This window comes from Cryptotermes secundus, unplaced genomic scaffold, assembly GCF_002891405.2.
Source record: "Cryptotermes secundus unplaced genomic scaffold, Csec_1.0 scaffold708, whole genome shotgun sequence".
In the NCBI taxonomy this organism is placed as follows: domain Eukaryota; kingdom Metazoa; phylum Arthropoda; class Insecta; order Blattodea; family Kalotermitidae; genus Cryptotermes; species Cryptotermes secundus.
This window is the reverse complement of record NW_019726238.1, coordinates 832196-856355: the sequence shown is the minus strand read 5'-3', so window position 1 is coordinate 856355 and position 24160 is coordinate 832196. Positions and strand designations below refer to the sequence as shown.

Sequence of the window (24160 nt, the reverse complement as noted above, 5' to 3'; positions counted from 1 at the left end):
CCAGGTTTGCTGTGGGAGCAACAACTGCACCAGGGTTTGTCTTGAAATTTCTTTCTTCCAAGTGCAATGTAGGGTGGCTAATTACAAGCATAAAGCTGTAACATTTTATTCTTGTTCTCCTGTAAGATAACGTAGCCATTGATGCATCAGGATTACTTCTTTTAATACAGGGTTCCTCGTGATTCCTTCCTCGGAACCTCATTAGTCGAATGCATCTGTCCTTCTGCCCATTTATTCACTAGCATTAATTTATGAATTATTGCACAATTTTCACAAACTTTTGCTTGAATAGCTTGTCATTAGAAGACAGTCTGTCTTCATAATTTTTAACTCCCTGTCCTCAGCAATATGAGCGTGACTGCCTTGTGAACTTCTGACATGAGAACAAATTGGCACTCTTCATAGTAGACATTTCAAGACACATGTTTACTCATACTGGACAGTTTTTATGTACCAGAGAATGTTCATAGAGTTCTCAAAAACCATTTTTGCATCAAGAGAATAACAGAAGAATATTAGAACCCCACAAAATTTTGGTTTTGTGCATGCACATTTTTTCTTCCCACATGTTGTAGGGCCAGTCTACAGCAGCAACTCCAAATTGATGTTAACATAGCAATGAATAGAGAGATGGGCAGTGATGAGAAACACAAACTTGCATGCCCTGTGCAGAATTCTAATCCATGAATCATGGTCATAACCATTGTCTTCAGACTAATTTAAGTCTAGTAATGTAAAATATTAAATAACACTTGGATGTCAGAATTACTTTAGTAACTGTATTAAAAATACTAGTTGAAATATATAGTTTGATTCCCAGCAGGAGCAGACATATTTCTCCTTTCCACAGAATCTAGATCAGCTGGAGGGGCGGCACTCCCAACCTCCTATACATTGGATACTGGAAGCTTTTCCCCAGAGGTAAAGCAGTTTGGGTGAGAAGTTGCCCACTCACCTCCATCTAAAATACATCCAGCTGTTATCTCCACTCCCCCATATATTTTAGAATGTTGCACTTAATCATGCATGGGGATGACTTCGCTTTTTACTATATTGAAAATGTTGTAATGCACAAAAGGAATTAGAATGACTAGGTGAAAGCAGTACACTTGCTTGCTTGTGTTGCAGGTGATAGGTTGCTGCCAATCAATAGGAGACATCTTGTGTTTTCAAATGGTACGTTGGTCATTGAGAAGGTTCAGTCAGGTGTTGATGGTGGCTCCTATAGGTGTGAGGCAACAAACAAGCATGGCAACACAGCCCGTGGAACAGCTCAGATAACTGTTATGGGTATGTTATACAAAATAATTTTCTATTCATTTATTCAGTGATTGTATAACTTATTTTTTCTTGCATAATTTTCATTTCGTATTTGTTGATGGACAAAATATCTCAAATCTCTTCTGCTGGATCAACACTCCTGCTCTCATCTGATGCAATACTGTAATCAGTGTTGTTTGTCCTCTTAAATCTGTCAGTCCATCCACTGGAATCCAAAAAGTTGGCTACCCCCAGATGAGCAGTAATGTGCAAAGCCTTCTCCTTGAAGTGGGTGCCATCTATGGAAGCTTTACTTTCCTGCGCTTGCTTAAATCGTGCAGCATGTGCATATTCCAGTGCACATTTCAGCAGTTTCCGCTGCTAGGAGGAAGGTTCACACTGGACGAACCTACTTTCAATTTCTTCATGGTTGTTCACAATAGTACAGAATTATTGTTTTTTTTTTTTTTTTGGACCTTTTTCATCAGTGATTGAAATCAGCTCTTTCTAAGGGGCCCAACTGAGTAGGTGTCTCCCCCCTCAGCTGAGGATGGAAACAGATCCAGTTCCAAAACGTCATGTTTTCTATTTTCTAGAATACCAATGATGGGAAAAGTCCAAAAAACCCAGTAATTCTGTGTTATACACCATCATTAGAACCACTTAGATTCTTCTTCACAGCAGTGTTTAGTGCAGACACTAGTCTGATATTAGTGATACTAGTTGAATACTTGTGCCCATATGTGCATCAGCTTGTGTCAAAATATTTACTTTATCACTCAGTGTAAATGATTTCTGATTTCTGTTTTATCCATATTTCATCCTCTTTCTGTGAAATTAGTCTTAATCCACAATAAAATTTGGGCCACTGTGAGACTGAAGAATTTAACCTTGGTGCATTTCTATTTAATATTCCACCTACAAAACATATTCATTACTTTGCAGTGGTCATTTTTTGAACCCTTCTCAGACAAAAGAGAAACCATTACTTGTGCTGAATTACAGTTCTTATACCAAGACGCAAGAAGATCATACCTCGCCTAACATGTGAGCTGCTTGGACAACAGAAAAATCAGTAAAGTCACATGGTGCAGGCAAACCATTATGCAGCTCTGCAAAATATATATGCTCAGTCTAACGATTTGCCACTGTTAAGAGGGAAGGAAGAACGAGACAGTACATCAGCTGTTCATAGACTTCAAGAAAGCCTATGATTCAGTTAGGAGGGAAGTATTGTACAGTATTCTGAGTTTGGGATACCCATGAAACTAGGTTGATTAGGTTGATTAAAATGTGTTTAAACGAAACGTATAGTAAAGTCCGTGTAGGTAAACATTTGCCTGATAAATTTCCTATCCAGAATGGTCTAAAACAAGGAGATGCTTTATCACCACTCCTTTTCAACTTTACTTTAGAATATGCAATTAGGAAGGTCCAGGGAAACCAGATGGGACTGAAACTAAACAGGACACATCAGCTATTGGTCTACGCTGATGGTGTGAATCTACTGGGTGATAATGTAGATACCATAAAGAAGACGCACAAACTTTAATTGACGCAAGTAAAGAGGTTGGTCTAGAAGTAAACACAGAGAAAACTAAGTATATGTTGCTGTCTCATCACCAAAATGCAGGCCAAAATCATGACATAAAGACAGGAAACAGATGTTTTGAAAATGTGGCACAGTTTAGATATTTGGGAACAACGATAACAGATTGAAACCTGATTGAGGAGGAAATTAAGAGGCGATTGAACTCGGGTAATGCTTGCTACCATTCAGTCCAGAACCTTTTGTCTCCCATCTGTTGTCCAAAAACATAAAAATTAGAATATACAAAACTATAATTTTGCCTGTGGTTCTGTATGGGTGTGAAACTTGGTCTCTGACATTAAGGGAGGAACATAGACTGAGGGTATTTGAGAACAGGGTGTTGAGGAGAATATTTGGACCAAAGAGAGATGAAGTGACAGGAGGTTGGAGAAAACTGCATAATGAGGAGCTTCATAACTTGTACTCTTCTCCAAGTATAATTAGAATGATCAAGTCAAGGAGGATGAGGTGGGCAGGTCATGTAGCACGAATGGGGGAGACGAGGAATGCGTATAGGATATTGGTGGGAAAGCCAGAAGGAAAAAGATCACAGGGAAGACCAAGGCGTAGGTGAGTGGACAATATTAAAATGGATCTTAGAAAGATAGGATGGGATGTTATGGATTAGATAGATCTGGCTCAGGATAGGGACCACTGGAGGGCTCTTGTGAACACGGTGATGAACCTGCGGGTTCCATAAAATACTGGGAAATTCTTGAGTAACTGCAGAATTGGCGTCTCTTCAAGAAGGGCTCATCTCCATGAGTAAGTAAGTAAGTCGTACTTCAGGTTTTAAATTACCATTTAAGCCAGTTGATCTTCACCAGAAAACACTGAATATAGATAGTATGGTGGAAGGTAAAAGCTACTAACACACCATGTGTCTCATAGCTAAAACGGTGTTTCACGTGTTCTTGTACATCTGTTCATATCATGAAGTGTATTTTTGTTGCAGTCCCTCCTAAGATAACTCCTTTCAGCTTCCGTTTGGATTTGCATCTTGGTGAACGTGTGGGTGTTCAATGTGTGGTTAGCAAAGGTGATGCCCCACTCAGCATCCACTGGCTAAAGGACGGACAAGAGTTGACACAGGGAGATGGGCTCGTGTTACGTACACTGGATGAGTTCACAAGTGTTCTCAGCATTGGGGCACTTGCACGTGAACATGGGGGGAACTACACTTGTGTTGCCCGTAATGCAGCAGCCCAGGCAGCTTACTCTGCCCCACTCTCCGTTAATGGTACGGTGGCACGTGTTCTTGTTGCATTAGCCTGGAGCTTGGAGGAGAATAACGGACAGCACAGAGAATGCTACTCCATGAGTATGTTTCCTTGATGCAGCCATTTTCCTTCCAAGTATGCAAATATTAAATTTGAATTTTCAAATTAAATATGTCTGTGTTATGACATATTTTCAATGAACTAAATTACTTATTATTCATATGAATAAATTAAATTCCCTGTTCTGCCATTGTATCAGAGTTAAGTGTTCTATATTTTGTTGTTCATTACTGAAGGAATAAGTTTAAGATGGTTGTGATCTAATGTAACCGCAGTATATTATATAAAATCATTCATAGCCATCTAGTGATACAAGTCAAAGTACTTATTTCATCCACACAAAGAGAACTGATTTGATATGAATACATTTCTGGTATAATCACTATAAAAATAGAATTTCAACGAAGAGTCCAACTATATTGCTAGAAGTTCTCATTGTCTTCCTCTGTCTTCTCAGGAATATGTTGAGACAGATCCTTAAAATAGGTCATGACCACTTTCATAGTCTTCCCAATTCATTATTTAAGGAAACATTGTCTGTCCTCAAATTGAATCAATTGTATCTTAAAGTTTACTTCATCAAAACATTTATAATTGTCATGTCAAATGTATAAGGCACCATAATCTTGCTCTTTCCACCCCAGTACATAAGTGCATGCTGAAAATTAGACACATTGTTCATGTAATTTGGGGTGGAAACAGTAAGAAGTTTGCAGAACGAAACTCATCTGAATTGAATTTTGTTTCCGCCAGCAGAATGCGTGTTTTAGAGATTTGTAATATGCTTTCCTCAAATGAATCACGTGATAACTGAAGTGTCTTCAGATACAGTTGGAAGGAAGTGAGCTAAATCATGTATATGCATATGAAAAAATGAAAGACATTTGCCATCTCTTGAGCTTGTCCGTTTCCTCACCAAGCCAGGGGAAGTAAGGTAGAGCTGTGTTGTGGCTTGAGTGTGTGCATATGGGTGTGTTTCAGTGCCTCCAGCAATTACTCCATTCTCATTCGGCGAGTTGTCAGCAGGCGAACGGGCCAGAGTGACATGCAGTGTCAAGCGTGGAGACCCACCAATTACCATCGCGTGGCTCAAGGATGCCCGCCCTCTCCAAAACCTAGGCCTGCATGATGACCTTGACCTCACGATCCAAGATAATGAAGAATTCTCTAGTGTCCTGGGGATACGTAGCGTTAGCTCTAGACATAGCGGCAACTACACCTGTGTGGCCCGCAATCCGGCTCAGACAGTCATGTATACGGCTCAGCTGCTGGTCACTGGTAACTACTATTGCAAGGGCTGTGGGATATCATGGCATGTCAACTACACTGATGGGACTGTTTGGTCTAAATATCTCATTGTAAGAAATAAATTCAGAGTTCTGAGAATGTTAACATAATCTAGATAGAATCCCATATAAAAATGATATTGTTTTTGTAAAATGTGTACTATATAATATAACTTTGACCTGTCCATATTTTGGCAGTCCCACAAGGTTGTTGAACTCCTGCCTTGACTCCCTGTGCCCTTTTGAACCCTTCTCCTGCCTATACCTAGCCTTCTCCAGATGATGTCTTACCACTTCTTGCTTGCATGCCTCATATGAACTTCTGACCTGTCTCATGTTGCTTCGCAGTCCAGGAATGAGATAGCTGTTCATTACTTGACTATCACCGCCTTGGATGACTTGCGGTTGACAAAAGCCTTCTACTTCTTCAAGCAATGCAGGTAACCTAATGCTTAATGGCACGCAGTATTTTTTTAGTATAATTATTCTTCATTATTTTTGGATTGCTTGATGTGAGTATGTTGTTTGTCTCTTGTTCATTTGTATTATTTCATCTTGCAGCCAACAACATTTTCAGTTGTAAAAAACCTCACATTACAAGGCCAGCAACAACTGTATTCGTCATTTTCTTGCACAGAGTCATGAATTGTGACCTATTTTTTCAGCAAGCTGTTTACACCATGTACAACTGTTGATTGCATCTGCACCGTCATTTTCAGAAACTTGTTGTTCCAGTATGGCATCAAATGTATTAGACAAGGGAATCTAGCCCATTTCCAAAATGTAGAGTGTGATTGAACAGACACATATAAACAATACTACAATTTTATAATATAAAATTTATAATTCTGTTCGTTGAAAATCTTTCACAATATTATGCTTTATTCATGTGAAAAATTTAGCTAACTGCATCACTTTTTATGTGTGTCTGTTGTAAATATGTTGTAACTAACGTTTTGTATACATGCAGATAATTTTTATTTATGATTTGCTTTCTTGTGATGCAAAAAATATTAAATTTATTTACAGGCCTAAGCATTATAGCTATCACTTCGTATCAGTCTTATTGTTATGCTAAAAATTTTATGCTTCTCATTTAAACGGAACACACAGTCGATGACATCATATCCTGCTTTCAGTTTCATATGTAATACAGTACTATAAATAGACTGATGGAATTTTAGAGGAGTATCAGCACATTTGAGAATGAAGCCACAGAACTGTGTGAAATGTTTGTATTGACTGCCCCAACTCGGTTTCAGCCTTGCATGGCTTATTCTGCCACTGTCACTATAGCTGAAACAGGTTTATGTCAGTAGAAACCATAGGGGTATTCACCAACTATAAGAAAATACAATGCTAAAGGGCTTTACATTGTGTGTGCTGCTTGCTTTAGGCTGTAGGAATGACTTGTTTTGGCTGTGATGTACAACTAATATTGTATACCTCATCCTTGACATGTCTGTCCATCCATGTATTCAGCTTAGCTGCAGCCACGCACGACATAAGTAAGCCAGCCATTCAATAAGAAAACAAGTATTGCCTGCCCCATGCACTTCTCTGCTTGATTACATCTGGATGAGCCAGCAAATAACAACATATATGAATATGATGTGACAATATGCAGTGCTGTTAGTCACACAGGACAGATCCGTATTGCTGTTATCACAATGCACTGATGGTGCCAAGCATGATGCAATAATGAGTTAGGTTACAGCATGAATCAGTCCATCAGTATGTGAAATCCACACTGACACTCCTTTCTGCACAAAGATATCTCCATCTGTCATTGCACTCCAGTCTCTCCGCTCACAGATCCATGCAAAAGAATTCCTTCTTAACTTAAGTTGGCAGTCTGCCAAAGAAAATTTTGAATATTTTGTCAGTAGTAAGAAAACATTCGGCTATAGCTGTTATATTGAATAGTTTAAAGAATAAATTATCACATTTGAACGTTAGTAAACCTTCTAATGGTCACTCATAATATCATGACCACAGTGATAACATTTCTGTCACTTCTGTAACTCCTTTAATGACATCAGTCACTTTTTATCAGTTACAATATTCCTGTTACATGAAAATTTTGTCATATATAAAAGAGTGAACAAAAAAGCTATTTCAACATAGACCCTTGATGTTATATCTTCTAGACACATGACTTTCAAAATAGCACAGCTACTGACTGTAATAACAATACATCATAGATGTATTTTCATCCACGTTAAAGTAATAATTTTAACTTGGTTATAGAATTAAGATATTTTATGCACTCATATTATCTCCTCACCATTTCACTCTCAGACATTTCTCATTCCCTTAAGTAATAAACAAAAAACATTAAATACCATCCACTTCAATAATTTAATAAAGTGGAATTAGTACTTTAAATTATTGTCCATAGTGACTTCCAGAAACATTCTCAAATCTAATTGTTTAATATAATCGCAGAATCCCCACATTAATAATTAATGAAAGTTTCATTCCATTCAATATGAAAATCACATAATTATGTTTTAATAATCTGGGAACAATACCCTGTTCAACCATGAAATTTCAGCTGCTGTGTGAAATCAAATAATATCTTCAAGAAATGTTAGTCAGTTCATAAACAAGCTTTAAAGTAATAATGCCAGGAAATAAATCCGATGCTGTAGTTGATATTCAGATGGCATTTTGTCCAGAAGTAGATTGGGAATGATATGTATTGGTGGGTTGCAGTTCCTCCAACATGGCTGATTGAACCACAGAGCAGAGCTGCAAAACTTGGACACCAAGCTTTACTGGACTGCAAAGTCGAAGGATTTCCTCAACCAACTGTTGCATGGAAAAAAGCTTCTGGTGAGAAAATACATGCTTCATGCTGCTGCTGCTAATTTTTGTGTGAATACCAAATAAAATTATGTATTAGCTTCCTTTTAGTGTGTGGATACCTTTGTGAAATATTTTGGGCTATGCGCACTGGATTTCTTTGTGGTTTCCTTCCAGTACCTTTCAGGTACATACTGGGACAATACCTTGAGACAATCCATGACACTTGTGATTTCTCTTAATTCTCCATACAATGATTTGATTTGATTTGATTTATTATTACCTCAAGCAATCCATACAGGCAAGACAGTCACCACAGATATAGAAGCAGTCCATTTATATATATACTAAAATAAGATATAAAATGAAAAGTAAAATATAACAAATAGATAAAATATTATGATAAAAGCAGCTGTAACTCACAACTTTGTCAACATACATACATACATACATACATACAACAAATGAACAATTTTCGAGTCACAACAATGATGTACAGATACAAAATATGCCCATAAGTACATGTTATCACAGTTACACCAATATGAATTTCATTCATGCTGCTGTTTCACATCCAGTACTAAATGACTTGTACAACTGATATTGTAACTAAATATTATGGGATGCCACCATTGCACTAAAACAAAATTAAATTTAGTTGTATAAATATATTTCAGGTGAAAAGCCAGGTCAGTACCAGGATGTGCTAGGACATCAACTCGCACGTTTATTGCCCAATGGTTCGTTGCTAATTGAGGCAGTAGCGCAGGAAGATGAGGGCCATTACATGTGTGAGGCCAGCAACGGGATTGGTGTCGGACTAAGTGCTGTGGTGCAACTCACAGTCCAGGGTATGCAGCAACTGTTGAATAACTGTATTAATATTTGTTTGAGGAGCTATTTCAAGTAAATAGTTGCTATGGTCTAGAAAACCGAGATTAACGATCGTGGGGATCTGTTGCGCTGACCACGTGACACCCTGTATCCTCAAAAGTTGGCACTAACTTTACTGACAAGCGGCGGTCGCTCAGTTGGTATAGTTCGCTTGCGGACTACAGGTCGCAGAGTTCTTTTTTTTTTCCTAGGAATATGGTATTTATAATCTGCAGGAACTACAGGACTGGCAGCTGGATTTCGACTCTGGAGTAATAATATTTCTACTGAAACAGTACGAACTTTGACTTATTGGACCACACATGCACACCATTAAAATACTACAGTGCATACCCATGTTGCATATGAGTGTATTTTAATCTTTTAGTGACTGGCTGACCATATTCTTGCCTTTAAATTGTACTTGCACTGAGCCTGTCAGAACATAACCAAGGATCCTTGGTATTACCCTGGATTTCCCTGCAGGAAGCACGCAACAAAAATCTCTATGCATGCATTCATCTGGGATATGAAGAGTACCATCTTATGGGATGTAACACTATGTAGCGTGATTGAAGTTATTGATGTTTTGGATGAACATATTCACTCCGTCTTTGGGGTCAAAGAGTAGATTAAGTAAGCAGCCAGCAAGACTAAGACCACAAACAGAGCCTATGAAAAGTACTGTTGTCTCATATGTAATGCTACGTAGTCTGGTAAAAGTCCAGTGAAGATTTGGGGAAATATACTGCTACCATCCTCAGGGTCAAAGGGTAAGTCAAATGATAAACCAACAAGCAGCAGGCAGGAAGCAGAGCTCTGTAGGTTTCCATTCTGTTAGGTCTGACTGTCCAGCAGCAGTTGAACTCTTTTTTTTTTTTTTTTGCCAGATCATTGAATAAGTAAGGCGACTAAAATGAGTTGTCCATAAGTAATTTATATCTATGTTCCTCTGCCTTTTCTGTCAGTTGCTTTACATCACATGTACTGTCACATATGTCCTATCTTACCCTGCATAAAGATACATATTGTATGTATAGCCAGACATGCCATGTATTGTATAAAATTTATTCCAAAAGAAGTGTCCCTTGGATATGAAGTTTTTGAAAATTATCCTCTCCTCAAAAAGGGTGTAATATTTCAAGTATTGAGCATTCAGGAAGTCTAAAATATGTCATAGTTTCCATATTCTTGTATTTCAAGTCATTGTTGTCAAGAAAAGTATCACTGTTTGAAAAGTGGAGAAATCTAAGAATGTAAAGGATTCTATCGCTCTTATTGTTTTGCCAACACAAGTAATGTTACATGTTTATCAGCATGGCTTTCTGAGTGGCTAATCTTCGAATACAATATGGAAAATTTGTTTTAATTTTTATAATACAAGAGATTAAAATATACCTGTTAATCTTTTCACCATTTCATTAAAGCACACAATTTCCAAAATCTTTTATGTAAAAAGTGGGACATCAAATTTGAAATCATAATGAATCTATAAGTAGCAGAACACAGACATTGGCTCCTTTTATGGTATGTATTACATTTGCTTCCATTTGACTAATCATATGTTTTCTTTTACATATAATTGAACAAAGAATATTCAAATGAAAGAACAAGATATATCATTCCATACTAAAATTTCTGGAAAGACAAGGATCTCTCAATGGAAATAGGAGGAAAGAAGTTGTACTGTTTAAACTATGATATTGGGGCATCAAACTATTGGTGAAGTTGTTAAAAGGATTTAAATGTTAATTATTCCAGTACATTTTTAACCTTTGCTACATGCAGATGCTTATATAAAAGACTACATGGTGTTGTGTCCCAGAGACCGCTGCCTGAATGTTCATTGCCCTGTAGCCTCATATTTATAATATGATTGTTGTTATGTTATGGATGTTGTTAAATAGTTGGTTACCTATGAAACTACATGGTGTGTTAACCCAGAAAACTAAAATCTAAGGCAGGCAAATTTTGTAACCACTAACCTCACAGAATAAAACATAAATGTGAAGCAGAAGTGAGAATTTAATGAACTTTAACAGAGACCTCTCAAAAAGGGGGTAAATATTGTATTACACTGATGATATGATATGATTAATCTCCATCAGCTCCAGTGCATTTCAAAGTGCGATCACGGAAGGAGTTGGTGCGCCGTGGAAGTTCAGCACTACTGCGATGTCAGGCTCTTGGAGATCTGCCCATAAGTCTGTCCTGGAGGAAAGAAGGCAGTTTTGTTGAGTTGCAAGGACGAATCAGGTATACTAATTAAAAACAGTTGTGTTACTAAAGACTCTGGTCTTCTATCAAGTCCAGTGTTGTGTTAAAAAGTATTTTATTTACAGTATTATAAATACAGGAATGTCACGATTTAATTTCTCCTTATTTTATCCCCTATTTAAAACCGACATATTTTGAACAGAAAATGAATAAATCTCTTAATTAAAAGTTTAACATGTAACATTCTCAACCAAAGTTCTATTTGGAAAAAAAAAATTACATTATTTAGAACATCAATAAATTCTTGCTGACAGTGTTAGTCACATAAAATACAGCTTCTTTATTCCTAACAGGATTAATCATACTGGGAAAGTTGTTACAAAATTGGGATTGTGAATAATGCTAGGTCCCCATGATACAAAGCTTGCAACAAGCTGTAGGTCCTGTCTGCTGATCATCATTCACATGATCACCCTTTGACCAGGAGTAATAAAATCCATCCTATGGATGCCTCATCTCATAAACGAATTCTGTACCTTTGCATGATGGACATGCCAGAAAAATTGATGTAAGAGTTATAAATAGCTTTTCAGAACCAGATAACTGCTCAATCATCAGTTTGAAATGTCAGAGAATGATGAACACATATTGTAAAGGCAATAATTGCAATGCAGGTTCATGGAAAATGTGTCATCACTCAGGCCTCTAAGTATCGATAGCTACAGGTGATTTGTTTCTACATATTTCTTTATTTGAAATAATTAGACACTTGAAGCATAGCTCCTTCAAAAAGTTCAGGAACAAGGTAGACAGCTTCTAGCCACATTTCCAGCCCTGACAAACATTACCCATATTTTGATGCATTGGAAATGTATACATAAAGATGAAAAAACATAATGGTGTTCTTAATTCTTGCAATTGCAATTACATTCCCAACCAAATTCTATTTGAATTTATCCTGTCAATTGGACAGTAGTTTTTTTTTAATTTTCTCATTGTTTGGATCTGTGTAGTGTCTCAGAGTTTACATTTTTATGAGTCCACTAGAACATCAGCTTTTCACACAACCTGTTGTTTTCCCCTGCTTCTCAAATTTGTAAATTTTTCCTTTATCCCCCCTTTCTTTGCAATTGCTTTGCAGCAGTTTACAGTGGATGTGAAAGCCTGTACTACTGAATCGAAATTGTTACTAATTTATACAGCATTAAGAACACATCAGTTCCAGAAGGTCTGGTGTCTGAGCTTACTATAGGAGCAGTGCGTGCCGAAGATGGGGGCATATATACGTGCTTTGCGAGGAATGAATTTGGTCATGATCAGACAGCTATGCATCTCTTGGTTCAAGGTATGTATTTTGATATAGATATTTAAGAAACATATTTTGAAAGAATGGAAACCCCCATACCGTGATGACTTGTGTAACTGTGTGCGCATGTATATGTATGTCTAGTACATTTTTAACAAGTTGGTAAGAGGTTGTTAAAAGTTCATCATTCTGCCCAAGCAGGAAATTCAGTATATAGTCCTCAAACATCTCTTGTATTTTATTAAAGAAAGGGATATATGTAAGTCAGTAATGTAGTTTGCATATTTCTTTTGTAGAGTGACCCATTTTTGACAATAATGATTTATACTCATATACAGTTTGTCTGAGAAATGTGTGAAAAAATTTTTCATTGAAAAGTAGTTATTATGCAGAAGAACATGTTCAGCCTTTTCAGTTTTTGTTTGAAAGGGGTCAGAGTCTCAGTGTGTGAACTTTGTTAACCAGATGAAAAATAAATAAATTCAGCATGTCGGCAGAAAAATCTGCACACAAATCTCATTAGGGATCAAACTCAAAATCCTCTGAATAAGAGTCTAAGGCCATTACTTACTTCCCTTTTTGTTGTTATGATGTTCATTGTTGTGTACTCACCAGCACAGGTATTGTTGTTTTGTTGCTAACTAAAGAAGGAATCTTTACATAATAAATGTAATTCTGTTATTCTACAGATGCACCAGCTCCACCAACAGATCTAGCTATTCAAGACTGTGGAAGCCGCCGGGTGACTGTGGCCTGGGTTCCCCCAATGTTGGATGGAAATAGTCCTATCATGCGTTATCTCGTGCGCTACAACCCAATACAAGGTACATGCTTCTGAAGCTCAAGAAAAAAAAAACTTCCATGGCCTGTAGTCCAAAAGTGAATTATACTGACCAAGTGGCCGCCACTTGTCGGCGAAATTAGTGCCAACTTTTGCAGATAGAGGGTGTCACGTGGTCAGCGCAATGGATCACCTACGGCCGTTATTTTCTAGACTGGGTCCGCTATTTCCATTCAAGTAGCTGCTCGGTTATTGTCATGAGGCTGAGTGGACCCTGTTCCAGACTCACTCCTCAGAAAATCGAACCGANTCTAGACCGGAGCCGCTATTTCCATTCAAGTAGCTCCTCAGTTATTGTCACGAGGCTGAGTGGATCCTGTTCCAGACTCACTCCTTCTCAGAAAATCTGGTGGCGCCGGCAATCGAACCCAGGATCTCTGGATCTGTAGTCAGGAACTCTGACCACTAGACCACAGAGGTGGTTGCCTCTGAAGCTCACTCGCTTCCTCTAATTAAATGACTACGAACTTAGATCATATATCATTAAATTGAAGCCTCTGGATAAATTTGTATAACCGTTGCCTTTAGGGATGAAAATATTTAACAAAAAGTATTAAAATGTAATTACTTTTTCTCTTGTACTTTTCTCCAAGTATAATTAGAATGATCAAATCAAGGAGGATGAGGTGGGCAGGGCATGTAGCATGAATGTGGGAGAAGAGGAATGCATATAGGATACTGGTGGGAAAGCCAGAAGGAAAGAGACCACTGGGAAGACCAAGATGTAAGTGGGTGGACAATATTAAAATGGATATTAGAGAAATAGGATGGCATGGTATGAATTGGATTGATCTGGCCCAGGATAGGGACCAGCAAAGGGCTCTTGTGAATATGGTAATGAACCTTCGGGTTCCATAAAATGCTCTGAAATTCTTGAGTAGCTGCAGAATTGGTGGCTCCTCAAGAAGGTGTCAGCTCCATGAGTAAGTAAGTAAATAATTATATTTGCTAGAAAATAAGTGTGCAAATTTTTTGTGGAGGTACAAATTTTGCTAATAAATACTGTAATTGTTGCACAATATACCATGTATATATTTTGAAATGTAATTTTGACACTTTGATATATTTCTGATTGTGTATAGACACATGGCAGGGACCAAGCCAAGAGGTGACAGTTGACGGTGGTGAGAGCAAAGCTACATTAGATGAACTGCGTCCAGCCACCACTTATGGTGTGCGTGTTGTGGCAGAAAACACACTGGGTCCTGGTGCAGCTAGCCAGGAGCTACGTGTGCAGACAGATGAGGAAGCACCCACTGGGGCACCAAGACGTGTGACAGTGGAGGCTGTGAGTTCCACACAACTGGCTGTTTCTTGGGAACCCCCACCAGAGGATCGGTGGAATGGAATACTGCGAGGTCACTATGTGGGACATCGAGAGCTGGGGTTAGTGTTATAATTTAATCTTATTACCTACTTCACTTAAGACCTAGAGATTGAATGATGGAATTGGATTTTCTAGTCTTCTCTATTCAGCTTCTTTACACAGATTTTATTTACACTTTTCTGGAATTTTGCAGTTGTCATATTAACAGCATTTTTAATTTACATGGATCTTTCTTCAGAATTATGTTGTTTGAAAAGTGAAGGAAAGCATTAATCCACCTGAACCTTAGGCAACTCAAGAGCCCAGCAGCTGTTCGTAATTGTGGGGGCATCTTCACCTCTTGCTTCTCCACCATCACTGCCTGCTGGGTCATCTGACCCAGATAACCCCCTTCTCCAGGAATCCCCCCATCTCCAGTACTAGTGTCATCAGTAAGCCACCTCAGGCATTAGTGTTTGAGACAGTCATTTTAGTGTCTTCAGTATTATCAATAACAAATAAGAAAAATACTGTAAATGTACTTTAAAATAAAGCAGAATAAATAAAATATATGTTCGAACCAGTATTCAGGCAGTGTTTCCCCATCATTCCTACCATTTCCTATATTTCTTGTGGGAAAATTATATTTGATATATATACTTTTTTTAATTTTCATGTCCATTTTCAAGAACACCACTACAACATAAACTGAGAAGTGGCTGTACTAATTATGAAAAGAAACAGTCATCTCCCACTTTAAATTTAAAGTGTTATAAACAGCAATGGGAGTTGTCTGGTTTTGTCATCAGCATCATTATAGATTGTTACTATGGACCGAATTGCTGTATTTTCTTAATATTGTCATGTGGAAACACAAACATAAAACAAAAAATTGGAGAAATCGCAAAATCAGAAATATCTAAACACTCCTGGGATGAGTACCATAGGACCAACGGAATGAGACAGTAATTTTACACAGAGAAGAAAACAAGCCCAGTAGGGAACTCAGATAGATAGTCTTCTTCAAGACAGGTGAACAAGTGATCAGCCAATCATGTGTAGATGTCTGCACCATATTGCACCCCCTGCTACAAGGTCGAAAGTAATTTCTGATTATAAGTTGTGTGCACTCCCTGTTACTGCTGGTGGTATTTCATGTCAACAGATGTCTCTGTTGTTTTGATTCCCACTTGCATCTCTGTCTCCCACATATGATATTTGATGGCAGCAGAATATACATGCTGTCTAGGACCTATTCAATGCACAGTGGTCAAGCATAGCTCTTTAATGGGCCCAACTGAACAGGACCCTTTTCCTCTTTTCACATCTGATGACAGAAGTAGATCCAGCTTCCAAAATGTTGTATAATTTTAATATGCCTAAGACACTAGACAGTGTCCAAAATAATAATTTTGTAATCCATATTTAGGTTCAGAAACATGCCCATTAACTTTCAGTGATTACCATGGCAAAACCATCCTAGTCTAAGGTGGAAGGAGCAGTTTATTTTGCCTTGCACTAGGACTTTTAGGACTTTTATGTCCCAATAGTTATTGTGGAAGAAGAATGTATTTTGATACAATTTGTCGCAATGTAATATATGTAGTATAAACAGTTTAGTATACTCAGAATTCAGCTTAATAACTTTGAAGAAATTTTAATGACCACTTCTGCCATATTGGAAGTTCAGAGGGTGAGGGAAGAACTAAAATTCTGGTTTTGGTAGGAATGCATGTTTGAAATATTTCTCTGATACAGCTCCAGACTCAACTGTCACCCTCTCCCAAGGTGTGTGATAGCCCTGATCATGAAGCACATTTCTTCTTTGAACCAGTGCTTTGCTGGTTACAGAATGAAGTCATTGGTTCATTTTCTTTAGCTGGAATCTGTGAAGAGGAGAATAGTGAAGTTTCTTACTGTGTGGCTAATAATATACCTTCTTAATTTATTCAGTCCTCACCATCAGCCAGCCACCCTTGAAGTAGTTTGTGTCAGATGATTAATTTCTGAAAATTGGTTGCAGTGTAGCCTTGTAAAATATTGGTTGTGATTCTTGTTGCAGGGAAGTAGAAGGGAAGCATGGTTATAATTTCTCTGAGGTGCCATGGCTGCTTGATGGCAAGGGACAGTTCCGTTTGGATGGTCTCAAGAAGTTTTGCAAATATGGGCTTGTGGTTCAAGCTTTCAATGGAAGAGGATCAGGTCCAATGTCTTCTGAAGTAGTAGCACAGACACTTGAAGATGGCAAGTTGTCCTCTCTTTTTACTGTGGATTAGCATAATGCCCACTGAAATTTTAGTTAGAAGTTTTGTATATAAGATCTAGAAGTTATATTTTAGCGTCCTGTTGCACTGATTTAAGTCCATGATTTATTTAATCCGTCTTGCAGTGCATACACTCCATAGTAACAATCTATAATGAAGGAGATAAATGAGTGTATGCACTGCAAGACGGATTAAATAAATCATGGACTAAGATCTAGAAGTTTGTGATGATGGTACATTGCTACAAGTATTATGTTTTTGGACATTATCAATCGTCTTGTCTATTTTTTAAAAACCGTCCTGTTTCCTTTTTAAAANTTTAAGTCCATGATTTATTTAATCCGTCTTGCAGTGCATACACTCCATAGTAACAATCTATAATGAAGGAGATAAATGAGTGTATGCACTGCAAGACGGATTAAATAAATCATGGACTAAGATCTAGAAGTTTGTGATGATGGTACATTGCTACAAGTATTATGTTTTTGGACATTATCAATCGTCTTGTCTATTTTCTAAAAACTGTCCTGTTTCATTTTGAAAAGACAACATTTCGAGACTCGATTCTGTCCCCGTCCTCAGGTAAAACGTACACAGTTGGGCCCAATAGATAGAGCTAGCCCCTATCACTGAAACGTTGTGTTTTCAAAATGAAACAGAACAGTTTTTAGAAAATAGACAAGATGGTGGATAATGTCCAAAAACATAATACTTGTAGAATTGTGTAGGCTGTCAACATCATTATTAAAAAAAATCATTATTAAAAAAAAGTTCTACTGAATAAAATTTCTGTGCATGTACGAAATTTCTAACCATTTAAAACACTTTTCAAAAGTACCTAATTTCAGTAGATTAAAAGTACAGCAATACCTCGCTTAGTCCGGGTAATGGTTCCGCCAATATCCCAGACTGTTTGAAACCCGACTAATCGAGGAACTAAATTACATACAAAAAATGATAATTGGTTCCAAAAAAAATCCCTGTTTTTCAATAAAGAAAACGCGATTAATAAATTCAAATATCTTTATTAGAAATAATTAAAAAAAAACATGTTTTTCGCAATTCCTTTTTTATTCTCTAAAAATTGCAATATTGATGTCTGCACATTTTTCTTCTTTGGCCTTTTCTCTTCATACATTTCTTTGTAGCAAGGAATTGCATTGTTTATTGCTCGGCGAATTGTAAGGCTACCTTCAATATTGGGATCAACTTCCATAATATGCTCTGACAAGGTTTCAACCATTCCAATAATTTTTTATAGTTGTTCATCTGTTAATTCTTGTGCAAGCACTTCAACACAGTCGTCGTTGTCTAAGTTGTCCTCCCGTTCTTCATAAGCCCATTGCTCGTCTGTGTTAATAAGTGTTTCATTATCTAGTTCATTAGTGTTCGATTTGATGCACTCAATTATGTTGATGGAATGTAACTCACTNTAAAAAAAAACATGTTTTTCGCAATTCCTTTTTTATTCTCTAAAAATTGCAATATTGATGTCTGCACATTTTTCTTCTTTGGCCTTTTCTCTTCATACATTTCTTTGTAGCAAGGAATTGCATTGTTTATTGCTCGGCGAATTGTAAGGCTACCTTCAATATTGGGATCAACTTCCATAATATGCTCTGACAAGGTTTCAACCATTCCAATAATTTTTTATAGTTGTTCATCTGTTAATTCTTGTGCAAGCACTTCAACACAGTCGTCGTTGTCTAAGTTGTCCTCCCGTTCTTCATAAGCCCATTGCTCGTCTGTGTTAATAAGTGTTTCATTATCTAGTTCATTAGTGTTCGATTTGATGCACTCAATTATGTTGATGGAATGTAACTCACTGAAACGAAGTTGCTGTCCAATTTCCACTATGTTATTAGTGACTTCAGCAAAATGAGTTTCAAAACCAATGAAATCATCTGCACAATGTGGTATGATATGTTTCCATACTGCCCTCATATTGCTTGCCGTTAATTCATGCCATGCTTTGCCTATATTTTCGATAACGTTTCTGATGTTGTAGCACTTCCAAATTCCATTAAAGTAGTGCTCTCCCCACCTCCTCCAGCAATAGCTGTCAGAGCTCAAGAACGAACAACCTGAGCATAGGTACATACATATACGACGGGAAACCCCAGAAAAAATTGAAATATGTATCGTATCGCATAACTTTAAAACCGCATAAAAATTAACTGCACAAAAAGAGACTTAACTGTATAAAAGGAAAAAAGACGATCATTTATGTGTTAAAAATAATTTTATATAGTAATGTTTTAGAATTTATTTTTATTTTGCTCAATTAAAATGTAGTTTGTTTCGAAATTTTCAAACCGGCCTGATCAAAGCCAGAATATGCGAGGTATTGCTGTACTGGAAACATAATTACAGTTATACTAAGATACTAACTTTGACAGAATAAAAATATGCTCTATGTTGTACTGTTCCCTGTTGATGCAGTTTGAACATTTTTCAACAAACATAGACACTGCAACTCCACACTCAAGCATAATTTTCACTGTCATTTATTGCTGTCATATTATTCTTTTATTCATTACTAATATATATTTCTACTAACAGATAGAATAACAGAATTTCAAACATTAGCCTTTAATATATAAGGGTGATTAAAATAGCAGTCAATTCAAAATGCATAGAAATTTATTTCCAAAAAATATATTCTCCTAAATACAGGAAACAGTAATTATTGAGAGATGGAAGGAACATAAAAGTGAGACATGTTCTTTCAGTTCCCGAAGCATCACCACGGGATGTTCGCTGCACAGCTTTGTCATCTGACAAGCTCCAAGTCAGCTGGCAGCCTCCTCCCGAGTCTCTTGTTCATGGCGTAATCCAAGGTTACAGACTCCTGTATGAGCCAGTTCCTATGCCTGTGATTACATCAGATCAACATGGTGTGTTTAATTTATTCATTTAGCATTTGATTTTCTTGTAATATAAGGAACAGTTATCAAAATAACTTGTTGAAAACAGGATGACCCTAACCCATTTCTAGCACCAACACTGAATGTTTTTCATCACCAGAAGAGCTGTGAGGTCCCCCCACCTTATTATTCAGAAGACAGAGCTATTTCCATATGTTTCTAAGGTAAAAAATGCAGTGTAAGTTTACCTCTGTGTCCTTGTGACTTGTAACTATTAAACTATGGAAAATTTTTAACAATTTTTATATATTATTCTGTTCATTCTTACAGGATCACGTAAGTTGCAGAAGATATGTTTATTGTCACTGAGCTCTAAAAGAGTTTGTGCATGTATTGGCTACATATAATTTGTATTAGTGATGCAGAAATCTGCACTAGGAAACTGAAATTATTTCAAGGTGTCACAAGTAATAGTGGTTCAGTTGACCATTAGATAAAACAATAGGCGAAGGGTATTACTCTTCCTAATTTCATCTGGAGTTGAGGTTTGTGATAGTTGCCGTAACAGCGATAATGATGTGGATGATGATTATGGTAATTCTGATGATAATTATTCTGTAAGAGTAAAGATAATTTGGATTGGTAACAGTGGTGAAGGCTTCTGTTATATAATAAATGAGGAAGATGATGAATACAATGATAACAATTGCAGTAATAATTTTCTTATAATTCAGATATGTTGGGTCCCCAAACAAAGATGACAACAGCATTGACAACTGTTCTTCATGACCTCCTCAAATTTACAAACTATAGCGTAGAACTATTGGCATTTACAAGAGTTGGTGATGGAGTGAAGTCACGTCGAAACTTCTGTCGAACAAAGGAAGATGGTAAGTGTTATCAACTGTAGGGAAACCTGTCATTTATCATGCATGAACACAGTGGAATGTTATTTTTCTACTGTTTTCCCTCATTCTTCCTGTTTCCATATGCCACCAATGTAGCAGTTCTGACCATACATTNTACTATAGGATTCTGACGATGGTGTATAACTCATTGATATATTGGGTTTTCGGACTTTATCCATCGTCCTGGTTTTTAAGATAACTAAGAAAAACACGACGTTTCGGAAACTGGATCTGTTTCCATCCTCAGGTGAAGCTCTTTCTAACGGACCCAACAGAATAGGTGTTTTCCTTCACCTGAGGATGGAAACAGATCCAGTTTCCGAAACGTCGTGTTTTTCTTAGTTATCTTAAAAACCAGGACGATGGATAAAGTCCGAAAACCCAATATATCAATGAGTTATACACCATCGTCAGAATCCTATAGTAACTATTTATGTGACTATTTCTGCTCGCCTGTAAGTGTAGAACGCAATACTTATATTTAAGGTATGTAATTAAGACTCGCTCTGTTTATCTTTACTGTGTTTCTGCTCATTTCACTGCCATGGATAATGTTATGTGGAAGCAAGGAAATTCAGAGGCACCTGCATACACAGTTTCTCTGTTTAATGGAGAATAAATTATTCATTAAACCTGACATCAGTTTCCACCGTATTTCTGAAATGTGAAAATTGAGTGGGGTAACTATCATTTCCTATGTGTGGTATAAATATGGACCTTAAGCCAAAGATTTATAGGAAATTCTTGCCGCACACAGTCGCTACACTGTCGTAACTCTGCTTCGCTATTAACATTTTCTGACAAGCAACTGACAGATATAACCAATACTTCACATAGTTAACAGTTAAGGTACTTGTATATTGAAATGAAGAAATGAAATTGTCGTATGCTGCCTATGTAACGTGACAAGTAAATTCACGCGGGTCTTCGGTTTTGGCTAAGATGTTTATTGGACAATCTGTTATACACTGACAATTACAATTATTCACAACTTCACTATCACAGTTACTTGCACCGCTGATCTTCTTCAAGTTTTCTTCGTGTCTCTGTAATCTCATAAACTTCGTATCTCATTGTAATCTGGTCTCAATTCCGACCTGGTCTTCCTTTATACCCTACTGTTGGATGGACTCTGAGAAACCTTCTTCAAAGGTTGCGTTTCACATGTTCTCTCTCTGGTAGCTAGTGCTTTGTTTTGTTGTAGCAGTAACTTCACTAGTTAGGTAGCATATACTCTCATTGCTATGAGTATTCCTAGCCATTGTCATGCAGCTACCTCAAACAATTTGTTGCTTAGGTTTGCTAGCGTTCCGATTCCAAGGCATTGCAGCAGGATAGCTGGTTGTTGCGTAGGAAATCAACTCTGATCTCTTCAAGCATTCCAGCTTTCTGGTGGCACATCAAAATATATAACAACAGTGACCTTCCTGTATGTTGTTACATCGCATATTATATGTATTATACTGTAATTTTAAATAAATTGTTATTTTCTTTGATGCCTAGTGTGTAAATAAATTGAGAAGAAAGCATCACAGTGCTCTCTGCTACATGTACATTGTCAGTGCAGTAGGCTAAGCCTTTAGTAAACTGAAATCGCTAGAATGTACATAAATCAATTGGAATAGAATATTAATAATAATCTACACTGAAGGATTGATTATACTCTTGGCTGTAAGATTCCCACTGCAGTAAATATAAATATTATGTTCTTCTGAAATCTGACATCATGTAATTTAGTACTTAGGACTAAACGTTTGAGAGGAAAATGCTGTCTCCATTTCCAGCACAGATGCAGCACATGCCTCCTAAACTCTGATACACTTTTACCAAGCCACATGATGTCACATTCCAGGAGGTCAAAATCTTCATACTGTTAGATTCTCCCCTTTATGAAAGCTGGCTGGCAGAGAACAAGGAAGGATTGTACACCTAAAAATTATGACTGTTCTACACATCCTCTCTTGCTGTCACAACATATTCCTCATACCTGCAGCTGTGTCTGATTGCATGGATGTTGGATGCAGTGCCTGGTGCCCCTGGAGGGATCAAAGTGCTTCTTGAGACCTCAGACACAGCACTTCTCACATGGCTGCCCCCCTCAAATCCCAATGGTGTAATAGTCCAGTACAATGTGTATGTACGGGTCTTGGAAGGCACACTTCAGATGGATTCTCGAACAGTCCCACACTATTCAACATCACAGCTCCAGTATCAACTGCCAGGTCTGAAGCGGAGCCAGATTTACGAATTCTGGATAACTGCATCTACTAGAGTTGGAGAAGGAACTAGTACTCCAGTTGCAAGGCTGAGACCATCAGAAAAAGGTATGTACAAGTATATGTTACAGTAATATTCTTCAGCAATCAGAGGTTCCAGGTCATCACCTGATGATATTACATACTCGTATTTATATATACATATGGATGTTATGACAAATATTGTGGAGGTAAGCAGTACCATTTTATTTGACAGCACATTTCACAGTTTCAGCAGGCATTGCATCATTTGGTGGGTTACGTCGTGTGTCTTGGAGAAGTGATGTGCGACTGGAGTGTCGAGCAGTAGGCGTTCCAGAGCCACAGCGACAGTGGCTTGTCACTGACACTCCATTCAACCGTCTCCATCCTAGCCGTCAGGCCCGTTTAGCAATAGCAACTGATGGGGCACTTTTACTTAGTTCTGCTCAACGGAGTGACCAAGGGGACTATACTTGTGTTGTATCCAATGAACATGGGCGTGACCACATTATATACCATCTATTAGTACAAGGCAAGTTGTAATGAAAGAATGGAATTTGAAAAATTTTAGTTAAAAAATCCAAATTAGCACCAGCTCTAGTAGTCGAGTCTCTGCTTAAGGAAGTGGCATGACACTGAGTCCCTAAAGAGTGTGGCCTCAAATGGGCCTATTTTTTCAGCCCTAGATAATATATAAATATGAAACGTTGGTGGAATCAAAAGTGGCAGAGGAAAACAAAGTTTTGAGAAAACAACCTCCACAGTGCCACTTTTTCCACCACGAATTCCATATGGACTACCCCAGAAGCCTGAGAGACCAATGCCTGAGCTGTAGCACAGCTGAGTAAAAGACACCATTTATTACATTATTATACTGTATATTTGTTTGAATATTCTTTTGTAATGGTAAAATAACACATATCTCTAAATTCCAGGTATCTTTGCACTTAAACTATAGACTGGTAGATGTGAAAACATGGCTGGATACATTTCAGACACTTTACTATTCTTTGTATGTTATAAGTCTTCTCTCCTTACATTAACATGCTGGAAGTTCTCTGCAGATCCACATTTTATTTTATTTTATTTTATTTTTTTTTTGCAAATATCAGAATT

At 37.4% G+C, this 24160-nt stretch overlaps 1 protein-coding gene across 4 annotated transcripts in view; it reads left to right on the top strand.

The window, feature by feature from the left end:
- Positions 1-24160, top strand: part of LOC111864098 (Down syndrome cell adhesion molecule-like protein Dscam2) — a 368724-nt gene that overhangs the window by 342871 nt on the left and 1693 nt on the right. For 2 of the 4 annotated variants that reach the window (XM_033751326.1, XM_033751327.1), the window contains 13 exons: positions 1129-1290; positions 5113-5409; positions 8136-8255; positions 8903-9076; positions 11207-11354; positions 12518-12660; positions 13311-13445; positions 14545-14848; positions 16831-17012; positions 19765-19929; positions 20634-20789; positions 22832-23131; positions 23292-23576. In XM_033751326.1, coding sequence (XP_033607217.1) covers positions 1129-1290; positions 5113-5409; positions 8136-8255; positions 8903-9076; positions 11207-11354; positions 12518-12660; positions 13311-13445; positions 14545-14848; positions 16831-17012; positions 19765-19929; positions 20634-20789; positions 22832-23131; positions 23292-23576 — 2571 coding nt within the window. Of the gene's footprint in view, positions 1-1128; positions 1291-3806; positions 4092-5112; positions 5410-8135; positions 8256-8902; positions 9077-11206; positions 11355-12517; positions 12661-13310; positions 13446-14544; positions 14849-16830; positions 17013-19764; positions 19930-20633; positions 20790-22800; positions 23132-23291; positions 23577-24160 lie in introns of those variants that run through there. The other 2 variants (XM_023851121.2, XM_033751328.1) reach the window with 2 other exon arrangements.